Genomic DNA, 27,137 nt, shown 5'->3' with positions numbered 1-27,137 from the left:
ACAAGTGAGAATCTGCTTGACATTTTCAACCGGTGACCTGAAGGTCATTAGAGAATTGTGTTCCTACAAATTGAGTGTAGGAAGGTCAGCCCTTTATACACTCAATACAGTGTACTGAGGAATGAGAACATAACAATTATTTGTCTCCATTCCTTCCTAGCATGGCTTATACCAGCAAAGCCCCAGATTCCTTCTGAAGTGCCAGGCAGAAAGGGCTGGGCTATCCTTCTGGAATGCTGGAATATCAAAAGTTATAAAAATGTATTTGAACATTTTCTTTGAAGCCTTAGATTCTGGATGGAGAAAGGCCGTGGTTTAAAAGAAAAAAAAAAAAAAAAAGGCTTCTCTGGCAGGCTCTAGGGGTATCTTATTTTTTAAAAAAAGGTATACCTTACTAAAAGGATGAATGAATGTGTTAAAAAGATTCACCGATGACTCATCTACGCAACGTGGATGCCACTAAACTAAAGTGGATGCAAGGAAAGAAAGACTAGAGGAAGGCTTATATGAAAGAATGAATACGGGTCTAGGACAAACCTTGTAATTACCCTTTCCAGTCCCAAGATACCGCTTCATTCCCCGCATGACTTCACATGAGTGGGAAGAGGGACCCTGAACAGTGCACAAAGGCTCGAGGGCAGCTTTGTTCAAAGCCTGCAACTAGGAGCCAAAAAAAGCTGCTAAAGTCACATGGAAGAAGGGATCCTGTTCACATGTCCTTACCCTCTCAACAGTATCAAAACACACGGGATGTGAAACATTCTGTCAAGAGCAGAACAGCGGATCAGGATATGCTCGGGTTCTCGGTGGCGGGGTGGGAGCTGGGATGAGGGGGGGGTGACAGATGGCTTCAATAACGAGGCACATCTCACTGAAGTGATGGAACGAAGCCTATCTTCAGAACCTAAGAATTTCGTTTCTCTTCCTCAACGCCTGTCTTAGCTGAATGCACCTCCACTCCCTTCCATGTTCAGGGGTTGTTTTTTCTGTTGACCCCCCGTTGAGCAGCTGGGAGCCCCAACTTGGTTCCAACCTCTGCACTGAGGATGCCCTTCCCAGGCATGGAAACATGGGCACAGTGGTTAAAACAGAACAAAACGATGCATTTGCAGAGAAGATAAAATGATGCGGTCTTTGCCTTACACGCTGATCTTTTTTCAGCCCTGAAATTTACTTCTCTTTATGGTATTGATGGGAAAGCTACTAGAGATAAGATAAAGGGGAAAAAACCCTAACAGTCCAGATTCAAGTCCCTGATGTATCAACTGTGTTGACACTTAATCCCTGGTGCTACTGTGTTGAAACTTAATCTTGCTCATGGCAAAATTTTATTGTATCAACTAGTGTTTTGGTATCTTGTAGAACTGCTTAGAGAGAGAGTGAAGGGCTATGTGCCAGAAACCCAAAGGAAGGCTCACTCATGCAAATCTTTCCCTTCCAGCTGTTTTATCCTAAGACATTTCCTTAGCTGACAGCTTAATAGCAGAGCCAGGGGAGAAAGCATATAAAGGGAGGAAAGACATTCTCACCAAGCTACAGAAGTGACTAAAGAACAATTATATTTCTTTCCTTCTCTGCACATAGTTTAAAAATTTTTTTTAAACTCAACATTAATACCAACTAATCTCCCAGGGCACTTATACTGGGCAAAAACAAATCAATAAACAAACAAACAAGGGGGGAGGGAGATACTTAGGACACATGCGGCTTGGTACTCTGGCATTTTAACTCTGGTGCTGAAAATAATTCCTATGTCCTTTCTGTCTTTAAAGTCGGGGTTACTTAGAATTCCTAGATTTCTCTCTCAGGTCTTAATTGCTGCTTTCACTTATACATAAGCTAACTGAGACTTAATGCTCATTCCCATTTATGACCGAGGGCTGTATTATAGAACAGAATGCCTTGATGACATCATCCAAAGGTAACCAAAGTCACCTTAGTATAAAAGCAACTTGCTTTTTGTAGGAATTAGTTACTTACCCATCTGGTCGGCAATGCTATCCTCACTTCTTTGCCAGCTGGGTGTGGATTTCCCGCTGCCACCAATGTCTGACTGGGTGTTGTGCCTGTCGATGGAGGCTGGGGATCTGCGGCTTATTCCAAACCTGTGGTGATTTTCCCGAAGGCAAAGACAACATCAGGGACCTCACCCATAAGGGAAGGCGGTCCTGGGAGTAATGAACTAAACTCTAACGACAGGTACTACTAGTTTTGCTTACGTTTCTGTACTTGCGTACTCATCCTCGTGCATGTGTACATGGATGCTGGAACTGTGGATGTTATGGTCAGGATACACCCCTCTGTTTAGAAAGGTATGTATGCTAAGTATGTAAACTGTCAACAAGGGCAGGGGCCATTAGGACCGAGCCAACCTAAGAGATATGCAGTAAGAAACCAAAAAACTTCTGGCCCTTGAGTAGCTAAGCTCAGACTGTCATTCGCACCCAAAAGAAAAATGTCACCATCCTAGTGTTCCTTTTTTGTCGTCCAATTGGCACATTGCAGGGGTTTCTCTTAACTCGGTTATCTGCTAAATCACTAAGGCATTCATTCTTGGAACAAGTATTTTCTGAGCACTTACTCTAAGGTCTGAAAAACAAAGATCGCTATCATTTACATTACATAGGGACCGCTTCCAAAATGTATAAATTTTAAATCGCCTTTAGGAAGGCAATTTGGAAATAGGTAAACTGGCATATATAAAGGCAAATGTCTATTTCTGGAAAGAATGTTTAGCTATTTAATGAGTCCATTTTAATTTTCCCTGTGTAGACTAATAATATAATATAGGCTTAATTAAAGCATATGCCTTGATTAGTAACATCAGCAAAGGAAATACTGACTGAGCCCAGGAAAAAGGGCCAGAATATAAAATTCAAAGATTCATGTGGAAACTTACAAATCTGAGTGTGGTTACTAATGAATTTATGAGTAATCTACACAATAAAACACAAAAGGGCCCGAATTAACTGATGCATGTGACAGGTGTCTTCTTTGCTACAAACTGATAAATGTGTGGGCAGAACCACCAAGGGGTGTATTGGAAAGAGCAGGAGATTAGGAGGAGGAAGGCTGGGAGCCAAGTTCAGCTTCTCCACCCAGAGTCATGGCAACTCTTATATGGATCCAGGGAGAAAAATCTATATAAAAGCATTTGGAAAGCAGGGAAACTATAAAACATTTTAGTAAAACTCCTACTACAACATCTCCCTCATTACTTTTTGCACCAATGACTGTCATTTACAAACTTGACTCATATGCCTCACTAAACAAGTTACCTCCATTATTAAAAACAAACAAAAACCTTGATTTATGAAAACTTCAGTGAAAGGGCTCATTTAAAAAAAAGGATTCACTAATTATGATCTTTGCCACTTCCTCCCTAAGTGGGGTCCTTGTTTAGGTTAGGAGAATGAATATCCTCAAACTGGTCCTATGATCCTATTCTATTTAGTTATCCTATTTAGTTAAATATCTATTTATTAAATACATTAATTAAATTTAATAATTTAATAGATTTATTAAATCTATTTATTAAATATCTTATTTAGTTATTTAGTTATGTGCACTAACTAAAATACGACTTTTCAAAAAGCCACAGAGATCAAAGTAAGAAGTGGATCGGAATTTTGCTTTTACTTTTTGGTAGCAGTGGAAACCAAAGCCAACTTTTTAAACTTCTGAATTTAAAGTCAAATGCTTTTTTGGCTGTCTGCTTTTAAAGAAATGATAAAGTAAGGCTGTCTTTCAACTTTGCCTTGAAAAACATTTTCATCCAATGAATTTTTAATTTCAGTTCTCACATACACTCCTCGTTTACTACGTGCCAGGGCATCAGGGCTACGAAGGTCCCATCCTTGAGGAGCTCAGACAAAACCTGTTCTAATTTGACACTGTGCTTCTTTTTGAAGAGTTTCATTGTCCCTTTGGTTGGAGGAGCACTTAATACTTTACGAGTCACGGTTCAGACTTGAAGGAGTTTTTAAGTAATCATTTGGCTGATACATGAAACGCGTTCAGTGACCAAGAACTTCTACCTCGTGAGACAGTCCATTGCTCTCCAGGGCAGGCTGACAGCTTCGAAATACCTTCCTCATAATGGGCTAGAAACTCCTTCTCTATAACTTTCACTTACTGAGCTCAGTTGCCCTCAGAGACAAGTTTAATCCCTCGTCTAAGAGTGCTAGGAGAAAGCCATCGAGGCCTCCTTGCCTCCACAATGCCCACCTGCGGGCTGCACATCCGCGGTTACGAATCTTACACCACGACCTCCAACTCCGCATCTGCCCAGTCCATCCTTCCCTCTGAACGTGCCCTGGCTCGTCAACATTCCTCAGAGTATGCAGCCCCAAAACACATCTCAAGGATGGTAGAACAGAACCCTATGTCTTTTCATCCGTGTTGCTTTTTAACTCTCTCTCATTCCCATCCTAAACTGGTGCAGGTGCCTTTTCCGCCTTCACTCAAGTAGAGCAGGTTTTATCAACCAGCCTGTGAAACTGCGCCTCTCAACTGATTTGGACGGTCTCAACATCCTTACACCAGGGAGTGGGCAGCACACACCACGTACAAGCAGACACTGAGCCCGCTGAAGCACAGGGAGGGCAACAAAGGGGCGGATTACATTTATGGACGATCAGTGTGTACGGACCTGTTGTTATTACCTCACACTTTGGAGCTTTTCCAAGTTTCACATTAGTAAGTTTGCAGCAGACTCCATACACTCCTGCTTCACTGTCACCCTGTACCTATTTATTTTTACTGGGCTAAGTTATAGAGTAGATGTAACGATTGTTCCCTTGGTAAGTGTGAACTTTAGGATTGAACCTGGCCCATGAGTAAGGCATGTGAATCAGACAGTGAACACCAATGTCTCTTGCATCACTGATACAGACAACAATTGCTTGGGATCTAAAGGAAAACACTGTACCAGCATCTTCTTGTAAAGTTTCACCCCAGGTAAAACTGATGTTATACAGTATAGTAAATAATCACCAGGTAACCTTGAAAGCAATGGGGGAGACCCTCAATACCACCTATGGCAGGTTTAGTATCAAATATCAAGTCAAATAATTACCACTGCATTAAAAAAAAAATAGTGTAGCACGAACACTGGGAACCACGTTTCTAACATTAATAGTCACCAAAAATTAATGTTTCAAATTACATTTTGGCATGTCTTGAGAGTGTATACCAAAATGGACAGAAGAAGCAAACAATGATTTTGTTGTGGCTGTTAGCTCATTTATATTTTATTGCTGTATTAACACTGAAGTTGCAGTGAATTCTTACTTTTGAAGTCAAACCAGGCCATTTAAAATCTACTAATTAAAATAAGAAATAGCAAGGGGGAAGAGATATGGGGCTATATGTATACGTATAGCTGATTCACTTTGTTATAAAGCAGAAACTAACACACCATTGTAAAGCAATTATACTCCAATAAAGATGTTTAAAAAAAAAAGAGAAATAATTAGTTGGGCTTGTGGTGTGGATAATAAAAATACTTAATTCATAAAACTTCTTGCAGGGGCTCATAAATAAGAGCTAGAATTGTTTTTACTAATTGTCACTGAAGTAATTAAAATAAGAAATGTGCATTTTAGATACGCTACCAAGGGAATCCTTGGTGGTGGGGTGGGAAGTATATTTTATAGTGGTTTTTGTTACTTACTTTCTGCTAACATAAACATTTAGCAAAAACATGAATAAAATTATACTTAGCTGTAAAAACCAACAAAATACTATAAGATAAAAAATACCCATTAAGAAAGTATTCTCATAAGCATAATTATTTTGTAATATGGTAAAATCTCAAGAAAGTAAACAAATCATGTGCATTTGTTAAAAATAATTCAGGGAAAACTTGGCATAGAAACATCCTTTTTTTAAACACCCCATTTTTGATTTTCCAGTGGTTTCAAGTTCTTTATCAAGTTCGCCAGAGGTATCCCAGCAGGAAGCTGGTGATGGTTCTTTTACTCTCCCTCTGAGCAAAGCCAGCTTATGTGTGTCATGCGATGTTTTGCTGCTAATTACTTCCCAGGTTCAGACATTCCAATTTTTTTACCTTTTAGTAGCCTCTTCAATCATGTACACTTAGTTTTTTACTTTGTGAGTCTGGTCGGAAGCAAACAGTTACTTTTGGGTGTTTAGTGTTTTCAAAAAAGATGGGGAGAAAAACTCCCAAACAACCCACAGGCTGAAATCACTGATTTCTAAAGTATGAGAAAAATCCCTTTTAGCTTTGGATATGATGAACATTTCCCCTACTTTACCATCAATACAAACTCCACCCAGTGCAAAGCAGTATACTACTGAGCTCACTTTGGAGGAACTTTTAGGAAGTGGCAAAATCTGTACTGTGAAACTAGACAATACATATAATGGAGGAACTGATGTAATTTGATTTCTTTGCCATTGAGTCCTTAGAGACTAAAGAATGATAAACTTTCTAAGAAGTGGTTTGAACCAGCCATGAGAACATTTTTTAATCTGGAGTATTAACCCTATTTTCCCTTTTGCTCTTTTGTGAACTGATCCAGTCTGGCTGAATGGAAGTTCTTTTACACGTCTGAAATTACATACGAGAGACAGCAATGCCAACTCCGGCATACCTACCCTTCGGGCATGGACTTTTGCCTGTAAGTGCCCCCGCCAGAGCCAGTCTCGCTGGATGAAGACAGATTGCTCGGGGAGTTGCGACATGGCTGGGATCTTGCTAAAGCCATGGATGAGACCGTCACATAGATGTCTGAACCAGGAGACAGCCTGTGTGTGCAAACCAAAAACGTGAAGTCAACGATTCAAAGGGAAAATCCCAAGGCAATGCATGATGGATAACATACAGATGCAACAAACGCGGCCACTTCGTGGAGATAATAAAAATAAAGCCAGCTGGAAGCCCAGAAAAGAAACTTCCCCATAAAACTACTCCCTAAGGGGACAGCTGGAAAACGGCCTTGAAGGGGGTGGGGGCGTGAAAAAATAATAGGGGAAAAAAAGAAAACATGTATGTTTCCAAAAGCTGCCAGAATTCAAGGGCTGCACTGTTCATGCAATTTCGTAGTATGGCAGCACAAAGTATAAATGAGCCCCAGTGACATTAACATGGCAATTAATTCCAATTTCCCCACTGGCTCTACTCAGAGTATATGACCACAGTGAGACTGGTACATTCTTTGTATGCGTCTTTGTTTTCCAATTTTATTACTCAAAGTCTGGAATGAATATTCAGATATTGCTATTTAGTGTGTATACATTTGGTTGATAGTAGCATCACCATATAAAAACTTCCATGGAAACATGCCTAGAACTGCAGTTGTTGAATTTCACTGAAATGACTGAGTTTATATAATAACACAGCAGAGATGTGCTCCACGTAGCCCACAATACATCTTTTTCTAAAATTAGGGATCCCTCACCCTGTGGACTGGCTCGACGCAGAAACCAGAGCTTTGGAGTTAGGAGAGACGTGATTTTCTGCCCTCTACCGTCTCCACTCAAATAGGCATTGGGGCAACTGCTGGATATTAACAAGTGAGGTTGAAGACTGTGATGAGACGTCAGCTAAATCTTGATAACAATGATATTTTATTTCCGAAGTGAATGCTGGCACAGATCACTGGCTCTTGTAGCAGGGCAGGTCATTTCCATTTTATAGCTGAGGGAGGGGAATCAAAGTCACTTTTTCAATAAGCCAGGCTTCTTGATTCTGAGTCCACTGTACTCTGCCCCCTACAGAAGGCTGGGTTTTCTGTGCTTAATAAGACAGTTTGCAAGGGGTCTGCAGAGTCAGACGATTTTGCACATAGAGTCTTACACTGAGGCCAAAGTTTTGAAGCCTTGGGACTGAACCTGATTCACTGAAACATGGCAGTTTTTTACAGCGAACCTACATACCTTCTGAAGCAGGGCAGGATGGGGCTTCAGGTACAGAAATTGACAGAAGGCATAATAAAATCACGCCGAGAAGCTTTTCTATCAGAAAAAGAATAAGGACAGGCACCGAAAAATATGACCCCCCCCCAAATCCATCTATGCCCACATGGCAGATCTGACTTGGGAGCCCTAGTTCTTTCCTCAGCGACAAACCTGTTATCAGCTGTGATTCTGTTATCCCTTCTTTTCTATTAAAACATCTCCCAAACTTCTCACTGCTTATTGTGAAGCAGTTAGAAGGGGACTGGAGTGGGGGAAGAATGGGAGGAGTAGGTCACAAAGAAAACTAGGTAAGGATTAAGGAATGGCATGAATCACTCCTTTCTGCTTTAAGAGTTTGTTTGGCTTTTAGATGCACCTAATACAGAGAAACTTCAAAAACAGTTCATTTTGCAGCTGCTTTGATTTTCTTACTGCGAAGAGGAGGAGGTGTTACAGAAAGATGGAAAGAAAGGAGACGGCAGCAGAAATGTGAACGGGGTTGGGGCCAATGCCACGTCTGGGCGCCTGATGACTTTTTAGCTCTCTTTGGGGTAAACAAGTAATAGCCAGTGAAATTATATTCACGGTGAATGTTAAAATGTTTTTGCATCTACGAAGAAGTGACAACATGATTCCATAGCCAAAGTCAAGATGTAACTTTTGTATTTATATTTAGAGCTTGCTTTTCTTACCCTGCTCTCCAAAACGTACATTAAGCTAAAATATATCATGCTAGTTCTCAACCTCAGCTCTTTTATTTGGCAAATGTATCAGAAAATTCTATCTGGTTGCTGGAGTTATCCCAAAGTGAAAAAATAGCATTTCCAGAAGGCCAGCATTCATTCCAATGCCTTTTCTGAATTTATATAACTCAATAGTGGCTTTGTTTTCAGGCTGTCCACACACACAGAACACACATACAGCAACTGATGGAAATGCCACCCAAATGTTTTTATGACTCTAGATGTATGTATGGTAGGCAAAAAAAATTCAGAATTAGCCCTTATTCTGATGACTTACTATTCTTTCCAAATACTCTGAATTTGATACCATCTCACAAATATTATTTGAGAACAGATCTAGGTCAGGGAGTGGAAGGTACCCACCTGCCTGGCATTGGCTGTCTACTTCTGCCAGAGGCTGCGGCTGATCATTTCTGGAAGTTGGGCTGGTTGTTGTCTTGCCACTTTGAAAAAGAATAACCCCCGCATTGGCTCACATGGGAAGCCAGCACGCTAACCTCTTGAATCTCTGACATCCCCCCTACTCTACCTTAATGGATCACAAGTCTTTTCTTCTCTTTTGAGATAAACCCAGATCTTTCTACTTTCTCTCAGTCTTAATGAGCCCGGGCATCTGGATGTTCATGCCCAAATAGGTTTAGAGGACTAAGATGAATACATCTTTCACTTGCTGTGAGATCTTTAGATTCTGTGGAATATAAGAAATAATCTTCTTCAAGAATGCTATGGTCACTGTCAGAAAGGAAATGTCTAAAAATCTTTTAGCCTTAATTTCAGTAGATTCTCTTCCCTCCATTTTTAACAATTTAGCTGAGAAATAACTAAATGTTTTTAAAGTAACCGATCTTAAATGTTCTCTAGGGCTATGATTTCCCTCTGCAGAAATAAAACACCAGGGCTTTTGGACTGTACAAAGAATGCAGCAATTGAAAAAGTCATGATCATCAGCTCGACAGACAATACTCCCATAGTCTGCAGGACTGCACTCAATGTCAGCTTTCCATTTATATGCAGCTCATTTCACTGCAATGAAAACAAAGAGTTGAATGGGATGGATTAGGAAGAGGTGGTCCAAGATCAATATTAGTTCTTCATTTTTCCAGAAGCCTCCTCACGTCAGGATAAAAGAGAGAAGAGAAGCGCCAAAAAACCCCCAGATTTCTAATAAAATAACCCCTGCCCCCCACCATACCCTTCCCATGACTCAACTCACAGAACTACACATACGATGTTAACATTGATAGACTCTTATTAAATTGATCTCTTAAGACTGTGACATCAATTTATGGATAAGGAACTCTCAGTATCCGAGCAACTGATGCTAAATTTTTCTTTCCTGAGTATTTATGTATGGGTTTAATTATGCCTCTGTTTCCTGCTTTTTACTCCAAAGTGACAGCACTGCTTGGATGTGTCCAAGGAGATAAGGCCCTCTGTAACTCAAGTGCAGACAGAGGAATGACGGCAAGAACAACCGAGAGGATTTCAAAGAGCAGCAATGACTGACGAATTAGATATCCGAGTCCATAACTAAGCACAGCATTTTACCACAACTTAGCAATTAAAACACTATTCACCCAGGGAATAGGATCCAGTCAAAGTCTGTCTTTAGCAATGCTTATCAACCAGGATTCTTCCAGAATTGTTTTAAAAAAATTCTCTAAAATGACTCAAGGTAATGTCATTTGGGTGCTGTACCCAGACTAGAGTTTGAACAAGTTGTATTCAAATTCAATCACCCCACCCCCCTGTTGTTTCATCTCTTCCTAACTTTGTGAACCAGAGCCATTCCTGGCTTTCTGACCGTGCAATCCCTATCAGCTATTCCGACTGGACCATGGAAGTCCTGTTCTGATGAACCTCCTGTGACGAGATCAATTTACAACAAAGAATAACTCTTGCATAGTTAGGGAAATACAGCAACTTATCACACCGAGATAACGCATCATCATCTCCCAGCTGCTGGCAAGCTGTTGGAGGTTCACAGCCTGGCACACATCATGGGTGCCTCTTGAGAAGAGCCAATTTTATATCTAAGGGTGACTCTACAGAACAGAACATTAAAACGGATTTCAGACAGGACCAGCTACATCATTTGTGGGACTCAGTACAACATGAAACTCTGGGTCTCCTTGTTCAAACGTATTGCAAATTTCAAGCAGAACACTGATCCCTGCTAAGCGTGTGGCCCTGTGCAGCTACACAGGCTACACACCTGAAGCTGGCCCTGACTGCAGCACACGTGGCTGGGCCCCCTTAGCATACAAACACGCATGCGTTCATCTGGCAAGTATTTCTTGAGCACCATCTATATATGGTGGTAGGCTTCATCCCTGCAGCATGGTGGCGAAGGCAGGGGCTCCGTAGTCTGGTGGCCTTGGTGCTAATTTCAGCTCCACCACTAACCAGCCAGGACTCTGCACAAACGATTTCATCTCTCTATCCCCGGGCATCCTTATCTGTAAAAGGGGGAAAGAGCCACCAACTTACTGGGCTGTTGGGTGGATTAACTGAGAAAACTCACATAACAGACTCTGAACAGAGCCTGGCATACGTGCCATTCAGCTGCCATCGTCATTTGTCATTTTCTAAATATAATGGGAAACTAGAAGAGTCAACCCAAAAGCCAGAGACTGGGAGCCTCTAGGCTATTTAATCAGGCTGGATTCCGATTCTCCCCAGGAGTGGGGACTGGTGGGGAGACGGCAGTGAACTTGCTAGCAGGGCCGCGGTATATGAGTCAACCACCTCCCCTGCCACCCCTCCTTGTGTATTGGTGCTTGCTCCTTAAAAGGAGCCTGCAGATCCTAAGGAGGTGGGTCCAGAGCAAATGGTCCAGGGCCGTCTTCATGTGGCCTGAAGCAGCGTCCAGCAAGCCCTCCGGTGGTACGAGTCACCAGCCGAGAGCCCAGTGGCCAGAGACACACATACGCACTCGGGTGAAGAGATCAATTCAACTCTGCTGACCACCCCCAAGGACACTCTGCCAATCTCATTATTTCACGACAATCGTTCCTGCAGGTAAAAAGGAGACTAAACCCACTTTTCCCGGCAGGCACTTCAATGATAGGTGGGTCCCAGACGGCCACCCTGTCACCATACGGAGGGAGCTCCATGGGTGGAAGGAGACCTCGGTCACACCACTCACTGTCCCGGGCTCTGCACAGAGGCTTCCGGGGAGACTCCACACTGCTGACTATGGGCGTGGGTCTAGGTAGCTCACCTGTCTCATTATCACGCATTCGCACACGTTTACACACGTGTTGTGCAATCAACAGATCTTAAAGAAAAATGTCAGTGGTTTCAAATATAAGGCAGCGGGATATCCCTTTTTACCCCTGAGAATTATTTAAATTCCTAATGATAAACGTGTCCATATGGCTGATGTACCCTCATCAGGCAAAGGGCCTAAGACTTGTATACACTGATGTGTATAAGACTGATGACTAATAAGAACCTGCAGTATAAAAAAAAAAACAAAACAACTAATACTAAACTTTCATTGGGTTGTTTGTATGGAAATATGTTAATATAAATGTTTCAGACATTACGTGAAATTTCTATAAATCTTATATGTTCTGGTATAATGTTATAAGTCACAATTCTAGTTATTACTTTAATATGTATATCTCAGAAATAACTAAATTTCCTTGTCAATTGCATTATTATGAACTTTCATCAAATCTTTAACCGTGGTCATTTTTAAGTCTTCTGTCATGTACAGACAGTTCTGGGTGTACTCTGATGCTTTTGCAAATATGTTCCTATAAAAGGGTTTCATCTTCAAGGAATTCATGGAAAAGACTCTGACAAGTACAGGTTTCTGGTAACTGACTGTACTGCTGAACTGAATGAATAAGCATTTTCAGAACTCTAATGAAAAACTGATGAGCTCATAAAAGTGCTAACAAAAGATCAAGATGAAAAGAAAAATTAATTACATGGGACTGAGTGAACTGATGAGGATGATTATAATTTTTGTGACTTTCTGTCTGAATTAAAAAAAAAAAAAAATCCCACAAGGACTCAGAGGCAAAGAATATACAAATCAGTTTTCACTGCGAAGTAAAGGAGCTGTTACAGTGGAGGATTACTGGACTGAATGTCAATATTATGACATAGCATGAGTGTGTTTCGTGTTTGGTAATTGCAATCATTGTTGCTTTTGCTGTGGTCATCCAAAAAAAAAAAAAAAAAAAGGGCCTAAGACTCCTGTTGCCTTCTCCATGAGGGGAGGGCTACGGCAGGACCCATAGTAGATCTGGCTTCTGGGAAGGCCTTCCCCGTGTCAGGTGTCGGGGGGTGGACAAGGGGGTGCTTTTGGAGGAAGCCCCAGGGCCACTGTGGGCCTTTAGACCCTTCCCATAAGGTGGGACCAGGCCAGGTCTCCCTGGGTGGTCCTAATGCAGCACTCCCTTAAAAAGAGGGCTAAGAGGGCAAGACCCTGCTGCTGGATGCACGGAGGAGGACAGCTCCTTACTGACACGCAGAACGACGTGCCCAGCTGCCACCTCATTCTCTTCCCATAACACGATGGCTTTCTACAAGATCACCTCTCAGTCTATTCTAATTCAATGGATGGTTTTTGCAGTATTTCCTACACCTGCTCACCATGACTGTTCCCAGCACAGCAGCCCTCCTGAACTCGGCCTCTCCATCTCACCGAGGTTAACCAGGACGCTGGCGCTGAAGACAGCACAACTTGCTCCTTGGAAACACACTGACGTGACCTGCATTAGGCTGCAAACTGACTCGTCAGTCCAGTCTGGCCAGCTCTACCCATATCCCTAAGTACCCCATTGCAACTAGCTCTCTTTGACTTCCATGTAGCTGTGTGTAGAAGAGCATCTACAAAATGACATCAAAGACAAACAGGGACTACCATTTTCTAAGCCTTACCGTGTGCCAGGCCTGTCCTAAGAGCTCGGGTTGGACACAGAGTAACTATATTACCTTAGTTAATCATCATGCTGACTCTGAGAGGTGGGGCTAGTGGCCCATTTGATTCCTGGCGATGCTGAAGTGTAGAGGGGATCAGGAAGTTCCCACCATCACATCACTCCCAAGGGGTGGGGCCAGGATGCAAGTCAAGGCCCCTGGATGGCAGAGCCTGCACTCCTGGCATATCTGGGAATTTCTGGGCGGGTTACAGTAAAACACTAGTGGCTCTGCAAGGAGGAGCCCCCTGGAACATCTCCCTGGGTGGAGTGCAAAGCAGCTACTTTCAAGGCCCAAGGAACGATGAAGCAATTCAAGAGCTTAAGCTGGGGACCACATGGGAGCACCCTGGTCTCATTCCCTGGCTCACTCTAGAGTTTATAAAAGAAAGGGAACTGGGAGGTGTGCCAGGCTCAGGCCACTGTGCCCATTTCCTGAATGCTTAAAAAGGAAACACCTTTGTTCTCTAATCTAAAAGTGTGAACTTGCAAATTATCTAAACTCTGACCCCAATGTAGATGCCAGAGTACACTTACTCCTTTGAAGAGTTGGGGAGAAAGAGGCTTAAGAGCTCGGTGAGTTTAAGTCAGGTACAGCCCTCTGCTTTTCTACCTTAACTTGGCTGACAAATAAAATGCCATAATTCAGTTTCAACCTAACTGAAACCAATTAGAGGAAATTCAATCAAGAACAACTCACTTTTCACTTTGAATTTTAGACAGCTTTACCCACAATATACTTTTAAACTAGGAGTATTCTAAACTTAGTCAACAAAAAGCAAAGAATTCTACTTAAATCTAAGCTTCAATTCTATAGCTTTATCGGATTAAAGCATGTTTCACTTTTATGTGTCATTTAATTTTATAAAAATAAACTGATTTTGAGCGATTGGGATTGACATGTATACACTGATGTGTATAAAATTGATGACTAATAAGAACCTGCAGTATAATAAACAACAAACAAACAACTAATACTAAACTTTCATTGGGTTATTTGTATGGAAATATGTTAATATAAATGTTTCAGACACTACATGAAATTTCTAAAAATCTTATATGTTCTGGTATAATGTTATAAGTCATAATTCTAGTTATTACTTTAAAATGTATATCTCAGAAATAACTAAATTTCCTTGTCAATTGCACTATTATGAACTTTCATCAAATCTTTAACTGTGGTCATTTTTAAGTCTTTTGTCATTTACAGACAGTACTGGGTGTACTCTGATGCTTTTGCAAATATGTTTCTATAAAAGGGGTTCATCTTCAAGGAATTCATAGAAAAGACTCTGACAAGTACAGGTTTCTGGTAACTGTACTGCTGAACTGAATGAATAAGCATTTTCAGAACTCTAATGAAAAACTGATGAGCTCATAAAAGTGCTAACAAAAGATCAAGATGAAAAAAAAATTAATTACATGGGACTGAGTGAACTGATGAGGATGATTATAATTTTTGTGACTTTCTGTTTGAATTAAAAAAAAAAAAATCCCACAAGGACTCAGAGGCAAAGAATATACAAATCAGTTTTCACTGCGAAGTAAAGGAGCTGTTACAGTGGAGGATTACTGGACTGAATGTCAATATTATGACATAGTATGAGTGTGTTTCGTGTTTGGTAATTGCAATCATTGTTGCTTTTGTTGTGGTCATCCATTTACAATGCTTGGTGTCAGTCTATTTATCTCTTGTAAAAATAAAATACAGTGTGTGTGTGTGAAAAAAAAATCAAAGTCAACAAGGCAAAAATATCAACCTAATTTTTAAAATGCATCATAGTTCTTTGAGATATTTTTTAATGTAAAATGTACATAATGATTTAGAGGTAGGAGTTTTGTTTGGGGAGGAGTTACTTTTTGCTGTGAAGTGTCAGGAGAAGGACTTGTCTTATGCGATATAAGAGGCTGGTGAGGAAATAAGTCTCTTTGATACATGAGCCAATGAGCTAGAGCCTTTCTTTTTGTTCTCTTAGAGTTGAAGACAGGACTAGATTTAGTTTCGTTGATGGTAATGACTCACTGTTCTGTTTTCATCAGGCAACTTGTACACAATAAGAGTAAAATTGTTCGAATAAAGGCAGTTTACGGTTAAAAATAAATAAATAAATAAAATATAACCTGATTTACCTGACTGTCCATTGATGGATGAATGGACAACAAAATGTGGTACATACATACAATGGAATACTATTCAGTCTTAAAAAAAGGGAAATGTTATGGACTTAATGACTCCCCCCACCCCCAAATTCATATCTTGAAGTCCTAATCCCCAATGTAATGACATTAGGAGGTGGGGCCTTTGGGAAGTAATTAGGTTAAGATAAGGTCATAAGGGTGGAGCCCCCATGATGGGATTAGTGCCCTTATAAGATGAGGAAGAAACCAGAGCTCTCTGCTGTGTGAGGACACAGCAAGAAGGCGCTTTCTACAAGTCAGGAAGAGGGTCCTCACCAAGAACCACACGTCCTGGAACCTTGATCTTGGAATTCCCAGACTCCAGAACTGTAAGAAGTAAACGTCCATTGTTTAAGTCACTGAATCTATGGTATTTTGTTATAGCAGCTTGAGCTAATAAGCAAGAAGGAAAACTGGACATATGCTACAACATGAATGAACCTTGAATACATTACACTGATGTGAAATAAACTAGTCACAAAAGGACAAATATTGTATGATTCCACTTACATAAAGTTTCTATTTATGTGAGGTACCAAGAATAGTCAAATTCACAGAGACAGAAAATAGAAAGGTAACAGCCAGGAGCTGGGGAGAGGGGGAGTTATTGTTTAATGGACACAGAGTTTCAGTTCTGGAGATGGATGTTGGTGGTGGTTGCACAACGATGGAAACATACATAATGCCACAGAACTGTGGTCCAAATGGTAAGTTTTATGTTATGTATATTTTACAACAGTAAAAAAAAGTTAAAAAAAAAAAGAAAAAAAAACCCCAACTATTTTCTCCCAAATTGATTTACTTCTGTTCCTACTTCTTTAAGTTTTTTTGCTTACTGGTTTAACTAATGAAGTTTTAAAAAAAATCACTGCAAGCCTATTAAAATGCCAGAATCAGTGGTTGGTCCTTGGGATACGATGATGAATAAGACAGGCTACCTTAAATTGGAAAAATGGACCAATAAGATTAAAATGAAGTATAATAAATTCTGTGAAGGAAGCAGACAGGCAGCAATATGAAAATTCCCAGGATGGGCAATGAAGGCAGAGATGGGAGGAGACGTCTCAGAGAAGGTGAGGCTTGGGCTTGGTGTTAAAATACCAGCAGCTGTTAAGATGCTGAAGGATGGGGTAGAAGGCAGATCAAGCGGAGCTGCAGGTATAAAGGTTATCAAGAGAAAACCTGGCAGCAGAGAGTCACTTACAAGCCTAGAGCCTGGGAAAGACAAAGGCAAGTCAGTAAATCCACAGCAGGAGGTGGACTTGATACTGAAGGCTGTGTGGAAGGCTAGGATGAAAGGCAGGGCCTGAGGAGCAATTCCCTTTGTATTAGGCCGTCCTGTGCAGTATGCAGCGTGGACAGGGAGAAAGTGGGAGGCTGTTCTGGCCAGAAAAATCTTAAGTGTGAAACGAGAGCCCCTAAGGCAATGACAAGGAGGATGCCTACATGAGGGACTGAATCGAAGGGTAGAACTTGACAACTAAATGGGTGTGGAGACGGGGATGAGGGTGCAGGAGGGCAATTATGAATTCTAGTTCTGCTCTGGCTACCTGGGCAGAATGCAAAGCCCTTCACCAAGATGGGCAACAGGTGAGAAGGAAGAGGTGGAGGACGGGCAGGAGTATGGCTGAAGTCAGTTTGGACTGGTGAGTCTGGGACACTGGTGTGACATTCAAGTGCAGATATTCAGTAGGAAGACAGGCATATGAATATGAAAAGTAAAGAAGAGGTCAAGACCAAATGTGTACTACCCAGGAACTGCCCACATACAGATGATGGCTGAGGTTACTAAAACAAATAAACTATTCAGAGATATTGCACAGTAGGGGATTAAAAGAAAAATGAGGAAGGAGTCATGGGGGAACACAGCATTTGGGGGGGGATAAGACAAATGCAAAGAACTGACCAAAAAAAAGAAAAAAAATCAGGAGGAAAGTTTTGGAAGATAAGGAAGAGGAGTTTGAAGGAGGAGGGAATGGCAAAAGGTACCGGATACGCCGAAGCCCACAACATCCAGTGGCTCTGGAAATACAGCAGTCAATGGGGATGCAGTCTGAGCAACCCCAATGAAACTCAAGAATTCCATGAGTCAAGGTCCTCATGTCAACTCAAACAACTATGATCCAGGAGGGCAGTATTTGAAAGAACAAGTCATGCAACTTCTAGCCACAGCTAATATTCCAAACAAAGGAAGAGTAAAGAATAAATGCGTGCTGGCTTTGTCTGAAAACAGAAAATGACACCGTGAGGATTATTAACACAGAACCTGTTCGAAATAAACCTAGAAAACACTTCCTTGAAAATAAAGATTGAGGGACTTCCTTGGAAGTTCAGTAGTTAAAAGATCCTGCATGGGGCTTCCCTGGTGGCGCAGTGGTTGAGAATCCGCCTGTCAGTGCAGGGGACACGGGTTCGAGCCCTGGTCTGGGAAGATCCCACGTGCCTTGGAGCAACTAGGCCTGTGACCCACAACTACTGAGCCTGCGCATCTGGAGCCTGTGCTCCGCAACAAGAGAGGCCGCGATAGTGAGAGACCCGCGCACCACGATGAAGAGTGGCCCCCGTTTGCCGGAACTAGAGAAAGCCCTCGCACAGAAACGAAGACCCAACACAGCCAAAAAAAAAAAAAAAAAAAAAAAAAAAAGATCCTGCATGCAACACGGCACGGCCCCCCCAAAAAAAAGAATGGACACGCAACTAATTATGCAAAAAGAGAGAACTCTTTTTGTTTGTTTCAACAGTATCCTCCAGCACAATCTTCATGCTCTGTATGGTGCAGCTGTGTCTGCAGAGGAGGGCGGCGTTAGGGAGGCTGCAGGTGTAGCCAGCTGTAACTCCGTAAAGGAACCAACACTCCATCCAGCTGCTGAGCGCCAAATACAGCAGGGAAAGGGGAATAGTATGGTATCCAGGTAAAATGCAAAAGTATCAATGGTTCAGTAAGATCCGACATTAAATATTTATACAAAGCCTGGAAATATTTCATCTACAAAAAAGAGAAAGGAAAATTCCTTTGTGTGCCAACATGCCTGTTGTTTTTGCAAAGCCTCTGAAATAGTTAAGCTTTTCTGAACATATTAACCCAGATCAGGGTTTTATTATTGATCCCACATTATGTTTAAACACAGTAACGTGTTAAGTTCAATGTACTATAGCCAGCTATTTACTTACTTACTTATTTATTTATTTATATATTTATTTATTCATTTATGGCTGTGTTGGGTCTTCATTGTTGTGCACGGGCTTTCTCTAGTTGTGGCAAATGGGGGCTATTCTTTGTTGCAGTGTGCGGGCTTCTCAATGCAGTGGCTTTTTTTGTTGCGGAGCACGGGCTCTGGTACGCGGGCTCAGTAGTTGTGGCTTGCGGGCTCTAGAGCGCAGGCTCAGTAGTTGTGGCACATGGGCTTAGTTGCTCTGCCGCATGTGGGATCTTCCTGGACCAGGGCTCAAACCCGTGTCCCCTGCATTGGCAGGCAGATTCTTAACCACTGCGCCACCAGGGAAGCCCTAGCCAGCTATTTTTATTTCCGTCCTACCCTTACACTCTAGATAAATTTGAGGCCAGAAGAGTGATTGCATATTACCTATTTTTGTTAAATATTAATTCTGTCAATAAGAACTACTCCCACAAATACCATAAAATTCTGTACTTGAAAGGCCACTTAGAGAGCATAAAGCTCCTGTATTTAAACCCAATCAAATCAGACTTTTTTCTACTTAGATGGCAAATGCGCCATCTGTTCTTACTGCATCAGTTTCTCTTAACAATGTATAGAGAGCACAATTCAGTGAAATAATTCTTGTTAGAAACTCCAAATACCAACACCTTTTAGTATGTCAAAAATCGTGACCTTGGTACTAAAGGAAAAAGGATAATCTGTTCCACAAGTATTTTTTAAAAAAATTATTTCTAATGGCCTTTAACTCTGGGATCCTGCACACCATTTAAGAAAATCTATGTTTCTACAAGCAGTAGATTAAGTTTCTACAAGCAGTATATTCAGTTTTCATCTAAAATGAACCGTGCTGGGTCCAACCGTGGTGAGTGAAGTAGGCAGATTTGTGCAGCACGTGCAGAGTAGGCTTGAGGCGGCTGCTAACTTAAGCTTAAATACAGCTGGTTTCTCTACAGTTAAACACAATTTGCCTAAACTGGAGGAGAAAAATAAATGGAACAAAGCAACCATGTAAAGGCAATACAGCTGACCCTTGAACAACATGGGTTTGAACTGTGTAGGTTCACTTCTATGGGGATTTTTTCAATACATACACTACTATGTTTACGATCTGCAATTGGTTGAATCCGAGGACGTGAGGGTCAACTACGGGACTTGAGCAGGTGCAGATTTTGGTATCCATGGAGGGCTCTGGAACCAATCTTCGCGGATACCGAGGGACCATCCTTTAGTCTCAGTATTGGGCTCATGCCACTATTGGTAAGGCAAGATTCAAGGAATGGCAGACCTGGGCATTTGTTTTGACTATTTGTGATTCATCTGAACGGTCTATATCACACTGTCTAGATGGCCCAGGTACAAATGCAAATGGCACCCAGGGCAGGGCTGGCATGAAGGGGAGAGTCAGATGGAGGAGGTGCGCCCGGCCAGGGGCCTCACTTCCACGTCACAGTAAGGTGGTTTGTTCTCAGTAAGACTATGAAGGGAATGCTTAAATTTTTTAGTTATATTTTACTACGTTTCATGGAGAAAATTATATTCCCAGGTACACTGTATGAATCTGAGGAATCTGGAAGCATTCCCGATGAAGGTCACGAGTCTATTCTATACTCAAATATTCTGCAAACAGTAGCAATACAAAGTTTCTCAAATAGTACCTTCTATTTATGACTCAAAGTTGAAACTTAAATAAGAAATATTGCTTTACTAAAAGTTAAGAATGATGGGATAGGACAGCGAACTCTTAAATTTTCATGAAAGAATAGCCGTCTAATTACCACACCTTTCAAAATGAAGAGGAGCCAAATAACCTGAAAATGTAAAGCTTAGATTTTACAAGCCCTCCGTCATAAGATCTTAAATCCTACTCCAATGTCCTCAAGGATCTCTGAAACTAAGAAGCCTTAGAGGGAAGTGAGTAGAGGTTAAAAAACCATTGGCAGCCTCACTTCTGTCACTTTCCTCTTATAGCTTGGAGAGCCACAGGGCTATTATTAGTCTTAAAGGGAGAGCACGCGGATTCCCTTTCCTCTGGGTGGAGTTACGATGAAAGGCAGACACAAGTACCCACAAAAAGAACCTCTAGAACTCAAAGATCTCCATCTGGAAAAAATGGAGTTGTCTTCAGCACTAAAAGTTGCTTGCATCGTTAAGAGGATAATTCGCTACAAAAAATATTTTCACTTTCAGAGGTCGGTATGTTCAGCAATAAGCTTTAGTTTCTGTTGCAGAAATTAAATTCGACGTGGAATCAAAATATATTCTGCTATTTTATTATAGGGACTGTTGTATAAAGAAAATAACACAAATCCAATTTCACTCATAAAAGCCTGATGACTGTCCTGGAGAGAAAGAAAATAGCACTGAGAGGAACAAAAGGTCCTTCTCTAAACAATGGTTTCCTAGGTTCATCCTTCCAAATGTGGGCCAAATCATGAATTCCAGTTAACACACACCTCAGAGGGAGCCAAGTTTGGAATGTGCAGAACAAAGAATTTATTCAGCGACCACTTGGATGCTTTTCCTTCTCGAAAATAATGAAAGCAAGAGGAGTCCAGATGGGAATGCAGCTACTTTGGGAGAGGAATCCTTTATTGAGATAAATAGCAAGGCTCTGTAAATAAATCCCCAGTATTACATGAGGAATTTTAGAAAGACAACTAGGTTTTTTTTTGGTTGTCTGTTGTGATTAAACTATTTCTACATGGTATTCTAGTATTTCTGAAATAGTTAAGTGACAATGTTTTATGTCTTTTAAGATAAAAGACATCATTGTGTGGTTTTTAAAATCTCCAACTTTCTGCTCTCAACTTGAACCAATGACTCCTGAAGCATAGCTGGCATCTGTTTTCCTTGGCGCCCTGTTCTTGCTGGACCTGGTTCCTGAGGCTCAGATGAGTCAGGCTCACATTTTGGCTCCAGAGACCTTCCTTCTACCCACAGCAGCTCCTGGAACAGAGACTTCTCCCCACCAGCTCTGAGGGTTCCTGATCCCTCTGCAGTGCGGGGGCCACAAAAACACTCAGAGATGTGATCAAGACAAGCACAGTGGTGGGGAAAGGGCAGTGCATGGACAGAAAGAAGTTGGCTTCTTCTAGGAGGGCACTAGCAGGTCATTGAGTTCAACCGTCTCCTTCATTAGCCTAGGTAATTTGGGGTAACTGAATTTACAGTGCAATGATTTAAAATTATGTAGTCCATTTGTATTCACATTTTAAGAGTACTTTATCGAGTTCAATTTTTGGCCGAGGTTCTTAGTTCACAGTGCTGCATTTTACAGTGAATTCGAGACAAAAGTGCTAGGGCATCCTGGTTAAGGAAGAGTTCACCAGTTATCACCTGTGAGGGAATCCACTGTGACTTTCAATTTAACAGCAAACCTCGTTTTGTTACTTTCTGGGATCCCTCAATCCCTCTCCTTTTGCTTACTTTGCTCAGGACTGAGTGTTTTAACATATCCACTATTTTCTTTTACATTCAGAGCAGTGGTAAAATAGGTTTGTGCTATACTAGTGGCTTTCCCTTCTCACAATTCTTTATTAACAAAGTGACACAAACACAGACACTCAACCAAAAACCTGCATTCTCTTGCCACTGTTGTATCACTCATCTCCAAAAGACAAAGACTGTCAAAGATGATGATATGGTCAATGTCACCTCAAAGAGTCTGCCAAGTTCTAGTTCACATGGCTACTGAGTGTGCAGTGATGATTTCTGTTGATATCCCATGAAAATGAAAGAGCAAAGCCCAAATACCATTGTACAGAGCCGAATGCTTTGCTGGAATACATCTTCACTTATCCTGATGGCTTTGGAATGCTGCCATACTTTGAAAACCACTAGTGCATGCATCTCAGTTTTAAGTCTTGATTTCTAGTAAAATATGGGAAGACCTAAAGCTAGTGCTTATGGGCCTGGTGCTATTTAAATTTGGGGCAGAGATTTAGAGAAAAGCTTGGGAGGCACACTCACCGCCTCTCCAGTGGGCGCCCGTCACTGGAGATACTTCGAGGAATGTTGGCGGCCCTTTCTGGAGGAGGCATCTTCCCGTCTCCTTTCCCGGCATTCAGCCTCGAGGTCATGGGACTCTGCACCTGGGACGGGACTTGAGGTGAATGAGGCCCCTTGTTGGCATTCCTCTGCCACTTGTTATTATTTCGAAAGGGAAACTTGAATTCGTAGGAAACCCCTTCGTTCATTTTGTACTCCATCACTGGCATGCGGTAGGTCTCAGAGCAACTCCTAGGGGGCAGGGCACAGAGAGAAGAAAAATCAATATTGCTTTTTCTTGTTGGTGGAACCACACTGATTCTCATTAACAGTTAAAATGGATCAAACACTTCATTCTCAGTTTCAAACCATCTTTCAATCATTAGGCCTATAACTATTTTCCTTTCAAAAACCAGAATCCCAGGAAGTATTATACTAGTATTTTCCTTTGCTCAATCCTAAATGTTGAGTCTGAGATATGGAGTCTTGAAAATTCAGTGAGACCTATGGTCACCCTGGTGGGGATGGGGGTGGAGTAGGGGGCAGAGTCAGCACTGAGACCTGGGGAGGGAAGGTGCCCAGACAGCATGGTGGGAACAGACCCCTAAGATGGGACCTCGGAGGAAAGAGTCAGCTTTATATCCTTAATCGTAAGGGAAGCTTTAGATCCTTCCCTTACGATTAAGGATCTAAAAGGGTATATAGTTTTGAATTCGTTGGGATCCCGATAGTCAGAAATAAGTGGGGAGAATTCTTGAAATCCACAGTGAGAGCCAAATTTAGCTCAGGAGGAGGAAAAAAAAAAAGCCAGTTATTGAAATCAGCAATTATCAAATCACCAGGGAACAAAGCATAATCTGAAATCAGGCCTTTTTTTCCCCCTTGAAAGCTAGAAATCTCCCATAGCAGAGCCGTCCCCAGGCAGCAGTCTGAGTGAAATTAATGGCAGGCACAAATGTCTTCCATCACTTTACCCTCTTTTTGCGCCATCATTCCATCCCCCAAAACTTAGGAAACGAGGAACCCACTTTCCATTACCTTTACCCAAACAACCAAGGAAGGTTCGACCAATTATTGACTTGATTGATAGAAAAATTACGGAAAAAACCTACCCCCACTAAAACATTAACTCAAACTGTGCATTTGAATTTCATCACTAAGAGAAAAAATGACTTTCTCTCTTAAAGACATTTCAAAGATTGAGAAGCAGGTGGGAAGATCTGGAAAGAAAAGATTAAGCGTAATTACGAAATAGTCCTTTAAGAGGTACTTTAGAGATAGCGTAAGGAGAGTCCAGACCAGTGCTGCCCAACAGAAATACAACATAAGCCACAAATAGGAGGCACGTATGTAAGTTTTAAATGTCTAGCGGCCATACTACAAAAATAAAACGAAACAGGTAGAATTAATAATACGTTTTATTTAACTCAATGTATCCAAAATGCCATCATTTCAACATGTAATCAATCAATCAGTATTAAAAACTTTACGAGACATTTTACATTCTTGTAAATTTGGAGTGTATTTTATACTTAGAGCACATCTCACTTGGGACCAGCCACGTTACAATGGCTCTGTGGCCACAGGTGACTCATGGCTCCTGTACTGGACAGTGTAGGTCCAAAGGGCATCCAGCTGAAGGCCTGGTCTTGATTTGGGGAAGGGGCTTATGTTGGTGGGAGAATGAACACGATGGAACGGGCCCCCCTCTATGACCTTGTCCGTGTTATCTCAGGGTATGACTCATGACATTTTAAATGTACCCCACCATGCGTCCTCTCCCACGTCTCCATGACAGCCACGGGTTTTGAAAAGTGCTGCTTTTGGAGCATGCGCATTTGCTGGGGTCCTTGCCCTCCTCAGTCTTAGCCCAAGTCTCCAGTGGACACCTTTGCTTGGAGTTTCCTTAACCTCTCCCTCCGACTCTTCAGAAGCCTAGGTCAACCTTAATCTGACCCTATGCCCAAGATGCTGCTGTGCCCCTTTTAATGGTTTGATGACAATGGCTTTCAAATGTTTTGGACCACAATCCTGGTGACAAGTACATTTTACACTGTGATACAGCACAACCACAAATACACACACACATACACTCTTCCTCTGGTCAGCTTCCATTCTGCTATATTCTATGTTAATCCATTTCATTAAAAAAATACATTGGGTACAACCTCCTAAACTGATTTCATGATCTACTTAAGAATTACGATCTGCAGTTCGCAAAACACTGTATGGCCTACTTGACATTAGTTTCAGCAGTTATTGACTTCTTATATAATAAACGCTTTTCTCTGAAATGAAGGATTATCACCTTAGGCCTTGATATAATTTCTAGTTTTGAATCAATATTTCTGACAAAAATATGCCATTACCATACTTTTTTGGTTGTTAACACAGGTGTTACTGCAGTATATCTGAAGTCTTTCATTTCTGATCATGCAGTATCCAGAGCTCTGGATCTGGAAATACAAGAATGTTGCAAGAATGCAAAATGCAAGAATGTTGTAGCTTGTCACAGGAATATTAATAAAAATTTATAATAATGCATGGAAAAATTTCTTTCTACCTCAAAATCAGTACTAGCTTTACTTCTCCTCAGCAATGGTCTGTTTAACTTGTAAACTCAGTGGATCATATCGTCCATGTCCCTTTCTGTTGGCTGCTAGGAACCAACCACATGTACAGAACACGTACAGACCTTTATCATGTATTCCAGGGCATTAACTTTTCAAAAATTTCCCCCTTGGCCACGTTTTCCATTTACCTCCCCCCATTCCCCATTTCCCTACCACACATACACAGAGATTCCCTCACTGAATTTTAATTCTGTACCTTCATAGGCTGATTCAAGCCCATATTGCATCAGGGTAGAGAATAAGTAAATAATTAAAATAGAAACAATAATAATGTAATATCAAATAGACAATATCAGCTTTGGGGCCTTAGTTTCTTTGTAAAATGAAAGACTTGTAATTGATAACTACTAAACTTTCTTCTAGTTCAAGCACTCTTTGAAAGAGTCTTTTTTTTTTAAATTTTTATTTATTTATTTATTTATTTACAGCTGTGTTGGGTCTTCGTTTCTGTGCGAGGGCTTTCTCTAGTAGCGGCAAGTGGGGCCACTCTTCATCGCGGTGCGTGGGCCTCTCATTATCGCGGCCTCTCGTTGCGGAGCACAGGCTCCAGACGCGCAGGCTCAGTAACTGTGGCTCACGGGCCTAGTTGCTCCGCGGCATGTGGGATCTTCCCAGACCAGGGCTCAAACCCATGTCCCTTGCATTGGCAGGCAGATTCTCAACCACTATGCTACCAGGGAAGCCCCTGAAAGAGTCTTTTAAGCTGCATAACGTTTAATACTAAATCTGGTTAGAAGATCCCATTAGCCAAAGATTTTGTCTTCTCTCTAGTCTATATTTCATCCCCACCACCCTTAGCATATTATTAGAGACCTTCTGCATATTCCATAATCATAGAATGAAGTAAGATAAGGCCAAAGCAGGGAGAGAAGATTCATTTACAGAGAATGGAAAGCAAAGATTCCACAGTGCTGAACCTTTGCCATCCCGCCACTTCTGACTGCCTTCCACGGGGGGGCGGGACACCACTAGCTTCTGCTCCCTTACTTATCCCTGTGAGAATGATTCATGGAATCCAGAAGTGGGCAGTACACTGAAGGGCAAAGATAAAAGCTGGTTTTTAATGACATGCATGAAAGTTCATAAAAGGATTTATATTATATTACTCCAAGTAAAATCTGGTGTTGAACAACAAAAACTCGGGCACCTAGAGCTCACGATGGGCCAGCACTAATCTGGCTGCCCTACACTAACTCTCTGAAGTACGAGTATCATTATCCCCGTTTATCAGATGGGGAAATAGAGGCCTAGAGAGATTAATCTGCAAAGACTACACAGTTAAGAAGAAGTGGCAGAGCCAGGATTTGAACCCACAGAATAAGTCTACTTGTAGATTAGTCTTATTTTAGTCACTAACTAAAGAACATTTCTACTCCAGGTTGCCAAACTTCATCTTATACTGACTATTGCATTTCATTCGGGAATGGCCTATGACAAAATGTCAACAATTCTTAAAGAGCTATGCTCAAAAGGAATTACAATTTCAGTGCTAAAAGTGACACATGGTGACAAGCTGAAACCATAACTTAATTGAAAAGTCACTCCATCTTCTTTCTC

At 41.4% G+C, this 27,137-nt stretch overlaps 1 protein-coding gene across 14 annotated transcripts in view; it reads right to left on the bottom strand.

Annotated features, from left to right (window-relative positions):
• SIPA1L1 (signal induced proliferation associated 1 like 1) overlaps positions 1-27,137 on the bottom strand; it is a 372,579-nt gene that overhangs the window by 42,804 nt on the left and 302,638 nt on the right. For all 14 annotated transcript variants that reach the window (XM_007184390.3, XM_057543410.1, XM_057543413.1 and 11 more), the window contains 3 exons: positions 22,930-23,199; positions 6,622-6,771; positions 1,981-2,105 (listed from right to left, as the gene is read on the bottom strand). In XM_007184390.3, the coding sequence (XP_007184452.2) occupies positions 1,981-2,105; positions 6,622-6,771; positions 22,930-23,199 (545 nt within the window). The remainder of the gene's footprint in view (positions 1-1,980; positions 2,106-6,621; positions 6,772-22,929; positions 23,200-27,137) is intronic.

Source organism: Balaenoptera acutorostrata, chromosome 3 (assembly GCF_949987535.1).
Source record: "Balaenoptera acutorostrata chromosome 3, mBalAcu1.1, whole genome shotgun sequence".
Classification (NCBI taxonomy): domain Eukaryota; kingdom Metazoa; phylum Chordata; class Mammalia; order Artiodactyla; family Balaenopteridae; genus Balaenoptera; species Balaenoptera acutorostrata.
The sequence above is the reverse complement of the archived record's forward strand: the minus strand, read 5'-3'. Positions and strand labels throughout refer to the sequence as shown.